At 39.8% G+C, this 18,643-nt stretch overlaps 1 protein-coding gene across 1 annotated transcript in view; it reads left to right on the top strand.

Moving 5' to 3' along the window:
• Window positions 1-18,643, top strand: part of LOC102910446 (contactin-associated protein like 5-1) — a 925,656-nt gene that overhangs the window by 651,087 nt on the left and 255,926 nt on the right. The window contains exon 13 of the mRNA XM_076547182.1: window positions 12,241-12,441. Coding sequence (XP_076403297.1) covers window positions 12,241-12,441 — 201 coding nt within the window. The remainder of the gene's footprint in view (window positions 1-12,240; window positions 12,442-18,643) is intronic.

The raw sequence follows: 18,643 nt of genomic DNA, 5'->3' as shown, positions 1-18,643 counted from the left end.
ATGTCTGGGACCAGCACTGGAGAGATAGAGACAGGAATATCAGAAATTCAAGTTCATTTTTGGCCACATAAAGAGTTCAAAAACCAACACGTTAGCTTAGAGAGTAAAGGCGCTTGCTAAGCTTGATGACCTAAGTTCTATCCCTGGGACCTACATGGTAGAAGAAGACAACCAAGTCCTGCAAGTTGTCTTTTGACCTTTATATGTGCCTTGTGGCATGTGAGTGACTATGTATTTCCCCACACACAGATGTGAACACACATGTGAGGATTTATTTATTTTTATTTTATATGTATGAGCATTTATTTATTTCTGTGTACATGTACCATGTGCGTACCTCATGCCCATGGGGACCAGAAGAGGGTATCAGATCTCCTGGAACTTGAGTTTCAAAGGGTTGCTAACTTCAATGTGTGTGCTGGCAATTAAACCTGGACCTTCTGCAAGAGTAGCAAGTGTTCTTCACTACTGAGCCATCTCTCCAACCTCCTAAATGGAATCATTTTTGAACAGAATAGTTCATGATCAGTCTAGGTGACAAGAGACCACGACAAGGGGCTCAAGAAGGAAAGAAAACAAACACCTGTAAGATCACTACAAGAAACACCTATAGCATACAATTTATAATTTGACTTGAAAACTTCCATCTCTCTGCATGCCACAAAGATAAAACAGTGAAGATCAATGGGAGAAATGGCTGGTCCTAGACCTGTGTCTTCTATCCTCCAAGTTTACTGTACCACATACATATCTCAATGGGAAAGCAATGCAAATAGTTCTTCTCTCTTCAGCCAATCACTACAAACTTTTCTAGATAGGATCCCATGTAGCCAAGCTGCACCATGTAGCTGAGGATGATTGTGAACTCCTGATCCTCCTGACTTCCTATCTAAAGTACAGAAATCACAGGCGTGGGCCACCAAATCCAGTTTATGTATGGCTAGGGATCAAACTCAGGACTTCTTTCATGCTAGGTAAGTATACTATTAACTGAGCTAAATAAACCTCAGCCTCCAGTTATATGCTCTAGACCTCATTGTCTACAGTATTTATTCAGCTTGGAGACCTTATGCTAGTCTTGTGTATGTCACTAACAGAGAGCTCTACACATCCTAGACACATAACTTTTTTTTTTTATCACACAGCTACCAAATATGATTCAGTATATGTGGAATCTAATCCACCACCTTGTTACACCATAAAACAGATTTCCTGGGTCTCTTTGATCATGCCATCTACTTTAAAGCAAGGGAAAAAGAAAAATAACTCTCCAAAAAGCTGCATAAAAAGTAAAGGCTAGAGTGAAGCGAGAGGATAAATCACAGTCAAGTAGGTTGTCTGGAAGTCGTAAATGTGGCCGGCACAGGCAGGTGGAAGAGTGATGATGGATGTGATACTCTGTACATCACAGCTAATGTAAGGAGCGCAGTGGCCTGGAACTGGTAATGCATGCTCCCACAAACAGAGAAGCCCTGTTCTAAAAGCAGCTGGCTGTGGTGGGTGCAACAGGCAGGAAAGCATTCCTCCATAAGCAGCTGGGCTGATACTCTTGGGAGAAATAACAGCTCCTGGCAGAACTCTATGGCTTTTAAAGGAGGTAAAGATTGCTTTATACCAATTGCCATCGTTCCCATTATAAAGGTTGAAGGGAAGTTGGGGCCTACAGCATAGGTTCCCGGACTTGTTTCTAACAGTAAAATGATATGGATTAGTCTGTTCTAACATTCTCTGTTCATCTCTGATTTTGTTAATTTGGATCTTATCTGTATGTGTTTGGCTGAGTTTGTCAAACTTATTAACTTGTCAAAGACCCATCTCTTATTGATTAATGGTTTGTATTTTTCTTGTAGTTTCTGTTTCATTGATTTCCACCCTAACTTTTGTTATTTCTTGCCTCACACTGACTTTGCAATTAGCTTTTTGTTTTTCTAAAGATTTAAGGAGCATCATTAGGTTGTTTACTTTAGATCTGATTTCCTAATGCTAGAGCTTATCACTATCCAATTTGATCTAAGGACTGACTGTCTTAGCTGTGTCCCAGAAGACCTGGTAGACTGTACTATCATTTTTAGTTGCTTCCAGGATTTGGAAATGTTCCTCTCTTATTTCTTCATTCAATATTTTTCATTAAAATTGTATTTCTGTACTAAATGGACTCAGCAGGTTGTATTTATATATTTTTATATAGATTTTTGACAATAATAATCAAAAGGAAAAAAGTGTACTGATAGGCTGGGGAGGTAGCTCCTTAGTTAACATTCTTGCCATGCAAACTTGTGGACTGGAGTTCATATCCCCAGAACCCATGTACATGCCAGATGGGAGTGGTGACTCACCTGTACTTCCATGCTGGGAAGGGAGCAGCAAGTTTCCCAGAGCAAATTGAGTACCGATACTTGCCAGAAGGAAAGCTCAGGGGTTTGATTGAGAAAACTTTATGTTAATGACTAATTTGAAAGAGTGATCAAGGATGATTTCCAACATCAACCGTAGCATATGCATAAGCACACATAATCACCTGAACCCCTGGTCATACATGATTCCACATGCATACAAATATACATACAAACATCCATATAATTGATAAAGTAGAACAAAACATGTAGTTACTCCTCCTGAAGAGTGTTTAGATTCTGTAGTCTCTCTTGCTACTGAGTTCTATTTTTATTGCAGTAACCTTTCAAGTGACCCTGGAATAGTGTCAGCAGAATGGCTTCCTGGCTTCTTTGTTGAATACGAGTCAAGAACCATGGAAGGTGTTAGAAAGAACTTCTAGACTGAGTTGACTCTATGCGTTGGGCCAATCTGTGTGTCTTTATGTATTCCTCATAGCACTGCACACTAGACTCTGCCCAGTTCAAAGACTAGTAAACTGAGACTTGGGGAGCTGACCTACTTCTTCCAGGAATCTGGTGGGTGGTAGATAGAGTACTTGAAGTAATGATGTAATCCTCAACCACATGTGCCTCTAGAAACTATGGAAACCCAGGCTAAGCCAATGTTACTTACCCTTTACTATTTATGAGTTAAACTGAAAGACAGGGCACAAACAGGAAAATTTAAATAAGGGTAATTTCAAAAATCTGAGCTATATCAGAAGACTGTGCAAGAGTAGATGGTGAATAAGTAGAGATAGTACTTTGAGGACTATTTAAACTGTCTTTACCCTTGGCATAAAAAATTCACTTTGTCAACATTCATAACAGTACAGAAGTGACCCCTGAGACCTTAATATAGATTTGTTTTGTTACAATTGTTGAATAAGTGAATTAGCACACTATTTAAAGGAACATAAGTAGCTTCCTACAGTGATTTCAGTTCAATTAAGCGGGATATTGACAATCTTTCCAAGCATTGTGATAGAAAAATTGCAGTATTTTTTTTTCTGGGAGGCTATGTAAAGAAACAGATATATGTGCTGAATGTAACTTTAATAATCAGAGTTATTTCTTGTCCCTTTCATTCTTTAAAAAAAATTCCTTTTGTTTGTTCTTCATTCTGAGTGATGATCCCCATGGCAACAGATGAACAGTAGATAGCATCTATAATTACTATTATTAATAACAACAATCATAATAATAATACCAATCAGATGTAATGGGAGAAAAATATGAAAGGAAATTAAATTGTGGCTCTGTATGTAAACAATTTACAGCTCCTGAAACAAGAGCCAGAGGGAGCAGGTGGAATGTCTAGTGACCTGCTCTGCAGAACTGATCTTCTGAGGCACTGAAAAGGAATGATTTTACAACAGAGTTGTTGAGAGAGGATGTTCCAGAATGTCCTGTCATGGATAGTCAGCACACTTTGTAATATCTTCTTTTCTTTGGATGTCTTTAGTGTGTGTGTGTGTGTGTGTGTATTCATGTGTGTACAGGAATGTGTGGAAGCCAGAGGATAAGGTCAAATATTATTTCTTATGTTTTGTGACACAAAATCAGTCATTTGCCTGGAACTCCCTGATTTTCCAGACTAGCTAGCCAGAGAATCTGCTCTCTCCACCTCCACTATGCTGGGAATACAAGCACATGCCACAATATCTAATTTTATCACATGGGTTTGGGGCTCAAACTCAGGTCCTCATGCTTGAGTAACAAGCACTTGATCCACTGAGCCATCTCCCCAGCCCCTTTATGCATAGAACTTGTGATTTTAATAGGGACCATTATACAACACATGCACAAAAGGGTAGCTTTGGAATTGTCCAATGCAAATAGTCATGATGAATTCATCTCTTTATGTGGTAGATATTACTCCAAAGGATCTCAACCTAAGCTTAGTGTCTTGTACTTTGTAAATGGAAATTCCCTCTTTGTCAGTTAACCCTTGTAGAACATAGAAAGCTGTATCAACTGGCCAGACTTCACTGAAAATCCATCCCTTTCATCTATCTCCAGCAGAATGCCTGGAATATCTCACTTAATTGGAATATTCAAGATATCCATAACAAATAGAAACATGGGTTATTCTTACACAGTCTATATTGGTGGTTTTTCTATTTCTGGGATAAAACTCTATGACCATGGCAATTTATAAAAGAAAGCATTTAATTTGGCTTGTGGTTTCAGAAGTTTAGACTCCATGAAGGTGGAGCAAGTACATGAAGTCTGGCAGCAAGAACAGCTGAAGTCTCACATCTGAAAACCACAAGCAAGAAGAAGAGAGCACACTGGGGGCGGGGGTACTATGGAAGACTCGAGGCCTATCCCTGTGGCATACCATCCCTTCCACGGCTACATCTCCCAACCTTTTCCAAATAGTTCTACCAACTGGGGACCAATTATTCAACCAGTGAAACTATTGGGACTATTCTCACTTAAACTACCACCTTCTACTCCCTGACTTCCATAGGCTGGTGATCATACTTCATAGCACAAAATGCATTTAATCCAGCTTCCAAAATCCCTACTGTTATTCAAAGTCTCTACACTTTTAAATTCCAAAGTCTTTTCTGAGCCTAAAGGCAATTCCTTGATGCTAACCTCTTATAAAATCATATACTTCTAACATACAATAGCATGGAATACACATTACTATTCCAAAATGTAGACTGTGGAGGCCCAGCTTGAGAGAACAATATTAATAACTTGACTAGAGACCATTCATGTGATATTTTGGCAAAGACCATGGCTGCTTTTTGCCTTTGTCCTAAGAATATTCCTGAGACTAAAGTAAAAAGTCATGGCCCAATTTCTTTGGCAGAGGAGATTTAAAGACATTTTACCATTACAGGAACATAATGAAGAAATACTGGACCAAAGCAAGTCTGAGAGTCATGAGGGCAAATCCAAATCTTCCATTTTCACGTCTGATGTCAAAGGGCTTAGATAACTCTCCCCTTCCAGTTTTGCCGTGGCACTTAAATCTCTTTCATAGCAGGATTCTACTGCCCATGTTCAGCTTTTTGAGGCAGATGTCTTATACCTTTGGCACCTTTAACATTTTGAGATATTCGACACAATTTGGGTTTCACTTTCACAGCTTCCAGAATGACCTCTCTGGGCCTTGTGTCCACTCAGGAACTTCATGCATAGACTTATCTGTAACACTTTGGCCTCAATGGTTGTCCTTAACAGTGGAAGAAGGATCCGGAACACATTTGCTCCTGTATTCTTCATAACACTAAAGTCAGAAGTACATGGATGATACTACTAAGTTTGGCTGCCCACTTGAGATGAAGCTTCATCGCACTGAATAACAATTGAAGCATCTTATCTTCTTGTTGCTTTTTAGGAGCAGAAAACTCCTTAGGCCTTTTCTTTTCACAAATTGGAAGCTTAGCTGAGTGAGGTCTGGTCTGAGGGCATCCTTCCTTTTGTTCCTTTGCAGATTTGGCCTTTACTTAATCTCTGTTTCATTTTCAGCACAAGCCTTGGCTCCAACGTTACATTCCCTAGTGCCCCTTTTCTCTTCATTTGGTACAGTTTCTATTTCTTTTTGCCCTGCTTGTTCATTTTCATTGTAGGCCTGCATAGCACTGATTACTTATAACCACACCACAGAGTCAGTATTATGCTGTCATGAAATCTCCTCTGCTAAAAACTTGGTTCATCACTTTTTGTTTAAGCCTAAGGAAGATTCTTACAATAAAGGCAAGAAGCAGCCAGTCTTTGCCAAAGTAACACAGGAATGGTCTCCAGCTGAGGTGGTAATGTTGTCCTCTTCTGAAACCTCTTGTCCTGTGCCTCCATAGTCTACATTGCTCTCAGCACTACTGTCATCCAAACTCCTACTAGGATGGTCCATTGAGAATTCCACCACTTTTCCAGTCCAAAGTCCCAAAGTCTTTCACATTCCTCCTAAAAAGAGCACAGCCAGGGCTGTCAAAGCAATAGCCCACTTCCGGGTTCTGATTTCTTTTTCATCGGTTACTTTTCTGTGGCTGTAATAAAAACACCATGACCAAAGCAACTTATAAAATAAAGCATTGCATTGGGCTTACAGTTTTTTTTTTTTTTTTTTTTTTTTTTTTTTTTTTTTTTTTATGTCCAGGCTGTTAGCACAAAAGCATGGCAATAAGGACAACTGAAATTTCACATCTCAAAATGCCCGCAGAAGACAGAGAGTTCATTGGGAATGATGAAAAACTTTGAAGCCTCACAGGCCACTCCTGTGACACACCTCCTTCTCCAAACCCATACCTTCTATTCCTTCCCAAAGTTCTCTACCAACTGAAGACCAAGTGTTCAGACATATGAGCCTAGGGGGGCTATTCCCACCCAAACCACCACAACAACTTTCTCCCCGACTATTGTCAAACTTTCAGCAGAGTTGGAGAATTGCATTTTGTAATATGTTTATACCTGGACATTTAATAACTCAGCATACCTTTGAACACAAAGGCATAATATTGTGCATTTCCTAGGAAATCTCGCAACTCTGTGGAAAAACAGTTGAATGCTTTTCTGGCACACATACTACTATATGGTGACATCTGTGAATGATGCTTCAGAACTTCTTCATGCACATTGCTTAAAGGGCATAGTTTGTAAATACTTTATACAGAAAAATAGTGGGAATCTTAGTGTGGCTTGAATATAGAGGTCCTTTTTCCTCATACCATGTCATTAGCCTGAATAGTATCTTATGCAAGTTAATATTTTAATGGTTTAACTATATGACTGTTGTTTTATTTTTGCTTTTGTGTATGTGTACAAGGTTGTGGGTGTGTGGGTAAATGTGTGTATCAATTTGTGTACATACACATGGAAGCCTCACCTTTTTTTTTTTCCTGAGGTCTCTCACACACCAGGAACTTACCACACTTGCTAAGTTTCTAGACAAATGATACCAGGAAACCAACATGCTCCCACACAAACACATACACACAGTTCTTGGATTACAAGCACACACTACCATAGATACCCATTATACATCTCATTAGGCAAAGTCATGGTCTTGTATAAGTCCATACAGATTCAACTTAGCACAGTAATAGTGATGAAGCTCTGTCTCTGATAATGTGATTGAGTGGCACTTGAGAGTCAAAGGAAGAGAAGAAAATAAACTGAATAAAAGAAGTAGAATCATCAAAATGTTGGCAAATTCTAAAGTACAGCTTCTTTTGAGGAATTTCAAGATAAACAGGAAAGAGCATTAGAGAGATGCATGAGGTTATTACAGTGTGATGAGCACTGGGGAAAGTGGGAATAATTGGTCCTGAATAGCAGCAATGATGTCACAATCAGCCTGTCTATGCCTTGTAAGCTCATCTGAAGAGTTAGCTTCCCACCCACAACTCTAAGAAATGGCATTCTAGTTTATGTTCTGATGAGTGCCCAATCTTTTGACATTGTGACGTGGCAATGTACTGGGTTTTATTCACAACTAACCTAGAATGCATGCAACTAGGGGCAGCAATTGTACATGCCTGTAATGTATATATTAGTTACTCATTTGAGTGTCATGTAGCCTATTATGTGCCCTTGTAAAATATAACATAAAAATATTATCATAATATTGTTAGTACAAAGAGTGATATTCATGTCAGTGATATCACAAGATATCACTATTGTAATGTAACATCTTCACAGTTATAATGATTTGTCCAGGACCCTTACATAGAAAATATTGAACAGGCATGTTGTTTTAATCACTTTCATGCTTCTGTAGTAAATAAGATATCTAACCAAAGCAACTTTAGGAAAGGAACATATATTTGACTGACAGTTGAAGGATATAATCCATCATGGGGAAGGCATGGCACTGAGGGCTTGAGACAGCTGGTCACAGTGCATCTGTAGTAGGGTAGCAGGCAGAGAGGAGATGGAGACAGCTGGTCACACTGCATCTGTAGTAGGGAAGCAGGTAGAGAGGAATGATGGTGCTCAGCTATCCTCCTCCTTTTCATGCAGTCAAGGATTCTATCCTATGGAATATTACTGCTTGCTTTAAAATGGACTTTCCTTCCTCAATTAACCTAATCTAGAAATTCTGGCACAGATATACCCAGAAGTTTATCTCCTAGATGATTGTTGTTTCTGTCATGTTGACAATGATAATTAGCTATTACACACATACACCAAAACTCTGACTCTAAAATCCACACAAAAATTTTTACTGCCCCATTGATAAAAGCAACCATCTTAAACATTCCATTTCACAGGTCCATTTTAATAAAAGTAATGCTGTAGTCCACAGAGGAGCCAACCTAGGTATCAAGGTCACCTTGTTTGTATGTGTGCTAAACTACTGAGAGTGAATCCTGCTTATGTGACTATCCCTCAAGGAAAACCAGGTGTGAGAATGGGCTGTAAGTCCCCATCTCCCTTTTTATCCTAACACTATGCTTATAGATTGACTTGTGATGCCTATTAACTGCATTGTGGGGAGTGATGTGAAACTCTGGATTGTTCTTTTGTATCTTTTATACATTACACATATCATGTGCCAATTATTGAATTGAATTATTAAAAAGTTACTTCCCATTCAAGATCGAGAAGGAGAATTGCCAGCGTTAGCATACTCAAAATGAACACTCAACTCTGATACAACTTCCATTTCCATCTCAACCAAAGACAGAACATTGCTGCCCTAAAGTTATTAAATTAATGGTCGCATATAAATATATAGAGTTGAAAACCTGCATCTAATATATGAAGAAATGTCAAACCAATGATTAGGTAATGATGTGTGGACTGCTTTTACAGCCAGGTTGGGTGCGTGGAGAATAGAGACAACATAAGTTCTGATAGATGAAAGGTAGATGGCTAGATAGATAGATAGATAGATAGATAGATAGATAGATAGATAACTGAAAATTGGTAGATGGTAGATTATTATATAACATGGCTAGATATATGATAGACAAATAGATGGTGGTGAGAAAAAAATAATTGTAAGGAGAGCTTTGAAATGAAACTTGCCAATGGGCTATAGTTATCAAGAAATCATCTCTCCTCATGGTCTTCATTCTTTGATGTTTTATTCTGCCTGTTATACCTTTAAAATTAAAACAAACAATTTATTTATTTATTCATTCATTCATTTATTTTTAGTGAAATCACACTCATGGTCCCAATCTTGCTAGTTATAGTTAACAATAACAGATGCCTTCAGCATGTTTTCCTGTCAGTGCTCTCTAATAGAAATGCTGTGGGTTATTGCTTTTCTTTATGGGCCTTTGTTTCCCCATTTGTAAAACTAAGAGGGTGGAAGAGGGAAGAAACCACATGATTTCTCTGCTCAGTTCCTTTTCTGCTCTTTGAATCTATGAAGACTAATGTTGCAATTATGTGGGCAGGAGTCTCAGATAGCAAACACTTTTCAAGTCTTCCTGTTTCCTCCCCTGCTTTAGTTGTGAGGATGTTCGGAATTAAACTGCATGTCAAGTTGCAGTAAGTGTTTGCACCCAAGTTAGCACAGCAGTATCCCACATCACTCCCCACAGTCACTTGCAACTTTAGGATTTATTTTTAAGTCTCTTCCTGTGTGTCTGTGTGGATGGGTATGTGCACTTGTGAGCACAGTTTTCGTGGAGGCCAGAGAGGGCATTGGATCCCCTGGAACTGGAATGAGAGTTGCTTTGGAGCCACCTGACATGGGTGCTGGGCACTGAACATGGGACCTCTGTATGGCAGGTAGGTTGTCTTAGCTGATTTGACACCTCTCCAGCATACTAATAGCCCTGCTGGCGGCCTGTGCAGTAGCCACAGATGCCCTGCTTTTGCTGTCATATGTTTTAATTGGTTACCACCCTGAGTTTTAGGGAAGTGAAGTGACCCAAGTTTCATACTGGCAAAAATGACTTTCAAGTGCAGATTTCTCTGTCTTTTAAACTACATTCCTCTCTTATATTACATTCCTCCTTATCTTTTCCTTTCATTCTTATTGGAAGGATGCCATATCTCTGCATTCTTTCAGTATAAAAAATTTCCAGATAATTTTTGTATGTATGTGCATATGGATGTTTTGTTTGTCAGGGTTCTCTAGAGGAACAGAACTGACAGAATATGTACATGGGATTTATTAGAATGGCTTACAGGCTGTGGTCCAGATAGTCCAACAATGGCTGTCTACCAATAGAAACTCCAAGAATACAGTAAATGTTTAGTTCACAAGGCTGTACTATCAGCTGTTTTTCAGTAAATGCTGAAATCCTGAAGAAGTAGTCTCTAATGCCAGTGAATGGACTTTCCAGCAAGAGTGAGGCCAGGCAGGTAAAGAGCAAAAGGCTGCCACCAGAAAGTGTGGCCTAGATTAAGGATGGATCTGCCCACATCAAAAGATCTGGATTAAAGGGTGGGTTTTCCCTACTTCAAATGATTTAATCAAGAAAAATTCCTCACATATGTACTCAGCTTCTTGGATTTTATTTAGTTTCAAATGTAGTCAAGTCAACAACCAAGAATAGTCATCATACATGCTTGTGCATATGCATGTGTGTTTGCACACATTTGGGAGCCAGGGGACAACCTTGGCTGTGATTTCGTAGATGTTGTTCATCTTCTTTTTCCTGTGGAGATAAAAAGAATGTGTGCATTTATGTTTGGGGGAGGTGGTATCTGTGCATATGAGTGCACATGCCTGTGGAAACCAGAAGAGAGCATTGGACCCTCCAAAGCTGGAATCACAGGTGATTGTGAACACCTAATGTGGATTATAAGAACTGAACTTGGGTGTTGCATAAGAGCAATATACTATCTTAACTACTGAGCTATTTTTCCAACAGCTTTTTGTTTCTTTGAAAAACTCTCATTGGCCAAGTGTTCTCTGAATAGACTGTGCTGTCTGGTCAACAAGACCAAGGGGTCCTCCTTTCTCTGTGCCCCTCACTCAGCAATGGATTTACAAGCTGGTGTCACCATGCCCAACATTTTTTAAAATGTAACTTCAGGGTTTAATTTTCATGTCCTTATGTTTACACAGCACAGTTTCATCTTTGATAATGATGTGTTGTTTTACAAATATTTATTATCTGTAGCTGTTGTTTTCAACCTGATATTTAAAGGTTCTTTAAGAAATTACCTCTGGTTTTGTGTCTGTACTGAACTTAAATAGGCATTTTGTCTGTGTCAAAATTTCTTACACAATGCAGTATAACAATTGTTTACATAACATTTATCTTTTATTGGGTATCAAAAGTAACACTGGAATGTTCTAAAGTATAGAGTAGGTGTATATAATATACAAATGCTATGTTATTTTCTGTGAGAATGTTGAGCACCTGAAGACTTTGATATGCTTTAAAATGTCTTTGAACAGTCTCCCCAGGGATAAGGAGGAAGATTGTATAGGTCAATTTTAAATTAATAACTTACATTAAATACATAGTATAAAGCCTGTGGAATAAAGACTTAAGCATAGCCCCTAAGATTATTTGCCCCCATATTAACTGGAGACAGAGCCCTATAAGGAACATAATTCTTTTTTTCATTGTTGTTCTTGTTGTTTTTGTTTCTGGGTTTTTGTTTGTTTGTTTGTTTTGTTTTGAGACAGGGTTTCTATGTGTTGTTTTGGTGCCTGTCCTGGATCTCATTCTGTAGACTAGGCTGGCCTGGAACTCACAGAGATCTGCCTAGCTCTGCCTCCCAAGTGCTGGGATTAAAGGCATGCACCACCACCGCCTGGCAAGAAACATATTTCTTTGGTCCTTCTTTAATCAATAGAATGCCTTAATCCCATTGCATATATAGAACACTCCAGTGGAGACTCCATTGTAATTTGAGTGACCCACTATTTACGTACTCTTCTTAGGGTTTTTATTCTAACTTCCCTTGCTTTGCATTGTTGTCTGTGCAGAGGACAAGATCTGGACGATGGTTCAGCACAACAACACAGAGCTGACTCGGGTACAGGGCTCCAACCCTGAGAAGCCCTATGCCATGACCTTAAACTATGGGGGCAGTATGGAGCAGCTGGAGGCTCTGATTGATGGATCAGAGTACTGTGAACAAGAGGTGGCATATCACTGCAGGAGATCTCGCCTGCTTAACACACCAGGTAAGGTTCTGCCCTTTTTCATGATACCTTGAAACCCACAAGCCAAAACCTTGACTGTGTTTTATCCTGACATAAGCTAGAGTCAATGAAAAAGTGGGAACCTCAATTTAAAAAAATGTCTTCAAATGATAATCTTCTTAGTGACTGATGTGGGAAGACCAAGACAATTATGGGTGGTACTACCTCTGGGTAGGTAGTCCTGGGGTATATTAAAAAAAGTAATAAATAAAAATAAACCTGAGAAAGCCAAGGGGAGCAAGCCAATAAGCAGTGTTCCTCCATGGCCTGTACTTCAGTTCCTGCTTCTAGGTTTCTGTCATGACTTCTCCCAGTGATGGAGTGTCACTTGAGAATTGTAAGTTTTCTTTCCCAATTTTCTTTTGGTCATGGTGTTGTATGAGATCAATAGAAACACTAACTAAGACATTCAAAGAGAGGGGTATTTGACAAGAAAGTGGCTGCAGTGCACTTGTTCACTCTGCTTTGAGGAGAGGTATGACCCAAAGAAGGCCGTGAGTCCTGGCTTTGGTCCTGAGAGAGGTCTGTTGAATCTATACTTGTCTCCGCATCTTCAGAATGACATGGATAATACCCACCCTCGACAACTGGGAAATGAAGAGGTTTTGTGAGGGATGGCATTTGAAGTAGAGCATTTGAGCTAAATATGGGAGGTGTGGTAGTTGAACACTGTTGGAGAGGAAGATCGCATCAGAAGGTGTCAAGGATCCCCTTTCATACACAGAGTTATGAGTTATGTCTAAAATGAAGGATATCTAAGGAGCAAGCACCAGGCAATGAGGCCAACAAGACAGGCAGAGGCTACTCTGTGTTCCCAGAATTTCTGTTGTCTGAAGAAGATACTTCAATGGATATGAATCTAAATGTAAATTTTCATTTTTCATGAATTAATCAGCTACTAAGATGGGAGGTTCTCATGCAGCATTCATTTGCCTTTAACTCACTATGTAGTTGAGAATGACTTTGAATTTTTGGTCATCCTTCCTCCACCTCTGGAGTGCCATGAATACAGGAGTATGCCACCATGCTTGGTTTTTTCTGTGGTGCTGGCCATCACAGTCAGGGCTGCTGTGCATGTTTGAAAAGTACTCTACCAAGGGAAGTATCCCTACCCCTGACATTTCATTTCAGAGAAAAAGTGGCTAACTCCTTTTATGTTCCTCCTATTCCATTTTGTTTTTATGGTGAATGAATGATTTGGTTATCATGTGTGAATTAGTTAGCCTCTTGCTGTTGTGATGTAGCACCTAACAAAGCATCCAGAAGAGGAATTGCCTTTGGTTCATGGTTTGAAGCCCATCGTGCCAGGGAAGGCATGGTGGCACAAGCAGGATGGTCTGAGGCAACAGGGGTATGGGACAATTGCCTGCTCATCCACTGGAGGACCAGGAAGCAGAGAGGGTAATGGTAACTTTCAGCAAGGTTTTCCATTTTCCTTTCATAAATGATTTTTTGACACATTAGAGTCTTATGTCCCCCTGTTGGCCTGGAACTCCATATATACAGAACAGACTAGCCTTGAACTCATAGAGATCTACATACCTCTTCTTCTTGAGGGTTGAGATGGAATGTATGGCCACTAAGCCCATATGGAGTCATTCATTTCTGCAAGTGTTAACTCATCCTAAAGTCCACGAGGGTATCAAGTATCCAAGAAACAGTATCACATTCTATCACGAAGTTTAGTATCTGGTCCTTAGCGTTTGTAGGTTAAGAGTGGCTTGGGAACAATAGAGACAAAAATGTCAGTAAATCATGAGTGGGAAACACCTGACTCAATACACTGCACTGCTTGACTAATCTAGAATCTTTAGGGGAAGATACCGTTCCACCTAAGTGAATTTTCCAGATAACTATCACTTATCCCTTTAAACACTGAAAATATTTTCAGAGAAATTTTAACTATTTGAAATAGAAATCTTTCTCCAATGGATTACATGCCTCCTTGCCTTCTTAAACACAGAATTCAGAACAGAAAATGGGACCCTTTTTTGATGACTCGGGAGCATCACCGTGAAATCGATTCCGGAACTCCTGTTGGACTCAGCCGTGCTTGTCGGGCTGATGAAATCAGCGTTGCCTCTCTGTTTTCCTTTCCTTTCATCCCGGTACCTACACACTGTCCCACATGGTTCACTGTCTGTTTCCTTGAGCATTTCTCTGTCCCCTGATGATTAAGCTGAGCTCATGTGCCACCCTAAGCTCTTCTCGGGATGTCTGGCTCTAGGGACTGCCCTCCTTTCTTTTCACTGCTTTGTTGTCATTTTCCAATGTTTGAGTTCCTATGAAAAATAGAAGCATGTCCATGAAGACTTTGGGACTTTCCTAAAGAACTCACACTCTCGTGTCACTTAGGTTATGCCATTAATTTATGTGTGCATGCATGCTTGTATGCATGCATGCTTGCATGCATGCATGCATTTGCGCGCGTGCGTGTGCGTGCGTGTGTGTGTGTGTGTGTGTGTGTGTGTGTGTGTGTGTGTGTGCAGGTAGATGCATGTGTGCATGTGTGTAAGCCACAGGACAATCTTGGGTTGGTTACATATGACTCTACTTTGCTTTCAAATAGTGGGTCTCCTACTGGCCTGGGATCCACCAATTCTGCGAGGCTGCTTGACCAGTAAGCCATGAGAGTCCACATTCATCTCTCCATCACGAGGAATACAAGGACATACCCCCATGCCCAGGTTCTATTCATCTTTTGCTATATGTAGCTGTGCGCATCTTTTTATGTAGGTGCTAGGAATCTGAACTCAGACCCTCAAGCCTATGCATCAGGTACTCTTACTTGTGGGACCCTCTCCCCAGCGGCCTGTGTTTTATTAGTGTTGTCTCTGGACCTAAGTCCATCCTCATATTTATGCAGCAAGTGTTTTACTAACAGTCATCTCCCTGGCCTGCTTTCTCTTGATCCTGGACCCAGCGAGGTTGTTCTTCTCCTCACTCCTATCACCAACACAAAGGACCAAATGATGACAAAGTGAACTCTCCAGAATTGTGGCTCCAGCAAATCTCTTTACCATATGGATTCATAGATTCATTGTCTCAGGGACTTGCCAGCAGGAAGAAAGTCTGACTAACATACACAGAGTTATCAGAGATTCTGACTCCATTACTTTGATATCTAATACCCATAGGAAAGGCTGAGCTGGAGTTTACTTTGGTTTTCTTTGAATAGAAAGCATTTGCAAAGCAAATCTATCATGCAAACAAGCTGGCTGTGAGGATTGCTTGTTCTCTCTAGTACAGCATCTCCTGCACTCAACCTCTGTCTACCTTCCATGAGCTGGAGTTACACGCAATCCTCTTCACTTATTCCTACAGGCTTGCAGGAGTTTGGGCTTGTAGCGAATTGCTTAACATGGTCACATTCCAGTGGAATTTAAAGAGACAAAATATGTTCTCTGAGAATTATCACATCCTCAATTGCCCTTTACCCTTCATCTTTCATACTTTAGTGAACATGCAGCTAAGTAGATACACACACACACACACACACACACACACACACACACACACACTATGTAATAAATTATTTAAACAGTGTATCTATGATCTGTAGCATAACTAAATGTAGTAATAAGGCCAGGCGGTGGTGGCACACACCTTTAATACCAGCACTCGGGAGGCAGAGCCAGGCAGATCTCTGTGAGTTCGAGGCCAGCCTGGGCTACCAAGTGAGTTCCAGGAAAAAAGGCACAAAGCTACACAGAGAAACCCTGTCTTGAAAAACCAAAAAAAAAAAAAAACCCTAAATATAGTAACAATACATGCAAATTTTTATTATAATCTGTATCTATAGGGGTTCTGTATCTTCTAATTCAGCTAAATGCAGATTAAAATTACTTGGGGAAAATGCATCCCTATTTGGCTCAGCAGTAAAGTACTTGCCATACAAACATGAGAACCTGAGTTCAATCTCCACTGTTCACATAAAAAGTCTGGGGGAGATGTAGACAGATTGATCCTTGAGGGTAACTGACTATCCAGCCTACTTTACTTACTGATTTCCAGGCCAGGAGTCAGGGTTGGGCGCTTGTCTCAAAGCACATGGAAGAGTGCACTTGAGGAACAACACCCACAGTTGTTTTCTAGCCTCCAACACAAATGCACCTTTTCACGCTCGTGCACATACATCTCCCACACACACGCATTTACTCATATGAATCCACACAAATGCTATTGTTATTATCTTCTAAAACACAGCATCTCAATTGTGGATTTCAAATAGATGACAGTATATACAGATTGTATGAAAATACTATGTCATTATGTATAAGGATCTGGAACAGCCAACAGTTTTAACTGATGTCTCATAAACAATTCCCTAGGAATGCTCAGGGCTGACTGTGTACTACTTATACACAAACTAGTATATGCTGTATCATATATATCAAGAAATGATATTATGTATGTGTAATTCATTTTGACTATACTCAAATAGATCTACAAACTTACTTGTGTATAGAAGCCTTCATACTTGCTTGTGGTATTTTAACTCAGTGTGATCATTCACATGTCTTTTTTATGGACTTGAATAGAAGAAGTTTATAGAATTTTGTTACACATTTTCAAACATAGAGACTTGGACCAGTGAGATAGCTCAGCAAGCCAAGGCACTGGCTGACAGGCCTGGCATCCTAATTTGGATCCCAGGCACCCATATGAGGAAGTGGATACTGACTCCCACAAGTACTCTACATGGACACTCACACACACACACACACACACACACACACACACACACACACACACACACACACAATTTAATCTAATTTAAGAATAAGCAGAGTAGCCATGAATCTAGTCAGTGTGTTCCACTGTGTATGAAAACCTCTTCCCATAACGTTTCTCTAAAAATAGACTCAATATTTTGCTTGAGGCAGAGAGTCAGAAGAGAAGTGAGTGAATTCATAAAAAAAGATGTCTACCTACTCTAAGCTAAAGATATAGATGCATAGCTAATTGGAAATAAATACCCTGTGAAAGTTTAACAGAAATGGACCTAATCATAATTAAGTTGCCGTTTTGATCACTAATTGTTTAAATGATCAGTGGTTTTGCACAACCACCCAAACCCAGATGTTCTGTAAGATATAGTCTGCATTTTTCTTACTACTCAAAGATAGAATGTGTTCACTTACTGTATCTCAAATATGCCTGCAAGGAAAAATATCTAATTTTCCAAATATAAGATACAGAGATAGTAACAGGAAATGAACATAAAATTTGGAATCATAAAACCTAATATTAGTTACTTGTGCCACCTACTTAAAAGCTTATAACATGGCTTGTGGGGTTTCTTGTTATTTGGAAACATTGCCTCATGTATCCCAGCCTGGCCTTGAAAGTGCCATGTACCTGAGGATGACTGAACTTCTGACCTTTCTGCTTTCCCTCCCACATGCTGGCATTCCAAGTGTGAAATCCGCTCATGGATTTAGCTGGTGCTGGTCACTGAGCCCAGGGTTTTGTTCTTGCTAGAGAACCATTCTATTAATGGAGCTACATCCTCAGCCACAATTATGTTATCTGAGCTTCTATGTCTTGGTGATATTTAATGGGATACATGCTGTGCCTTGAGGTGGATAACCAAGATGCTCTTGTTACTTGTTATTCAGTATCTTCTTCACATTACCCAGTGAACGAAGGGACTATGAACTCCATTAGCAACCAGTGAAGAGTCTCATAACCACACTTAGTTTCCCTGGAAGAGTTCAGCTTTGGAGTTTAACTCATCTTAGCCTGATGGCATACAAGCCACCTAAACTTTTGTTTACTTATAAACATGGTTGTTGTATTCCTAGAAGTTTTGTTGACCATTTTAGAGATAAGTGTAGGTTCTCTTCTGACTTCTTTTAGCCATCTAAATTCATTCACGTAGCTACCCATCTCATGTGAGTAAATGGCACCCTCATTTGCTAAATCTCAGTTCAAAATCTAGAACTTTTTTTCATATCCATTCCTAGCTGAGTATATCAACATATGCTCAGACTTGAAGCATTCCAATTCCATCAATGCAAACTGCTTTGCAGCCCTCCCATCACCCCACACTGGTCTAGTGCTGTACACTTACTTCCTTTCTTGTACCATTCTGAACCCCACTACCAGCCTTACAGCCAAAGTGCTGTTTTCAAAATACTATTATGATACCGGGCTTCAGATCGTTCCCTCTGCCTTGGAA

This window comes from Peromyscus maniculatus, chromosome 11 (genome assembly GCF_049852395.1).
Source record: "Peromyscus maniculatus bairdii isolate BWxNUB_F1_BW_parent chromosome 11, HU_Pman_BW_mat_3.1, whole genome shotgun sequence".
In the NCBI taxonomy this organism is placed as follows: Eukaryota; Metazoa; Chordata; class Mammalia; order Rodentia; family Cricetidae; genus Peromyscus; species Peromyscus maniculatus.
This window is presented reverse-complemented; position numbering and strand designations above follow the sequence as displayed.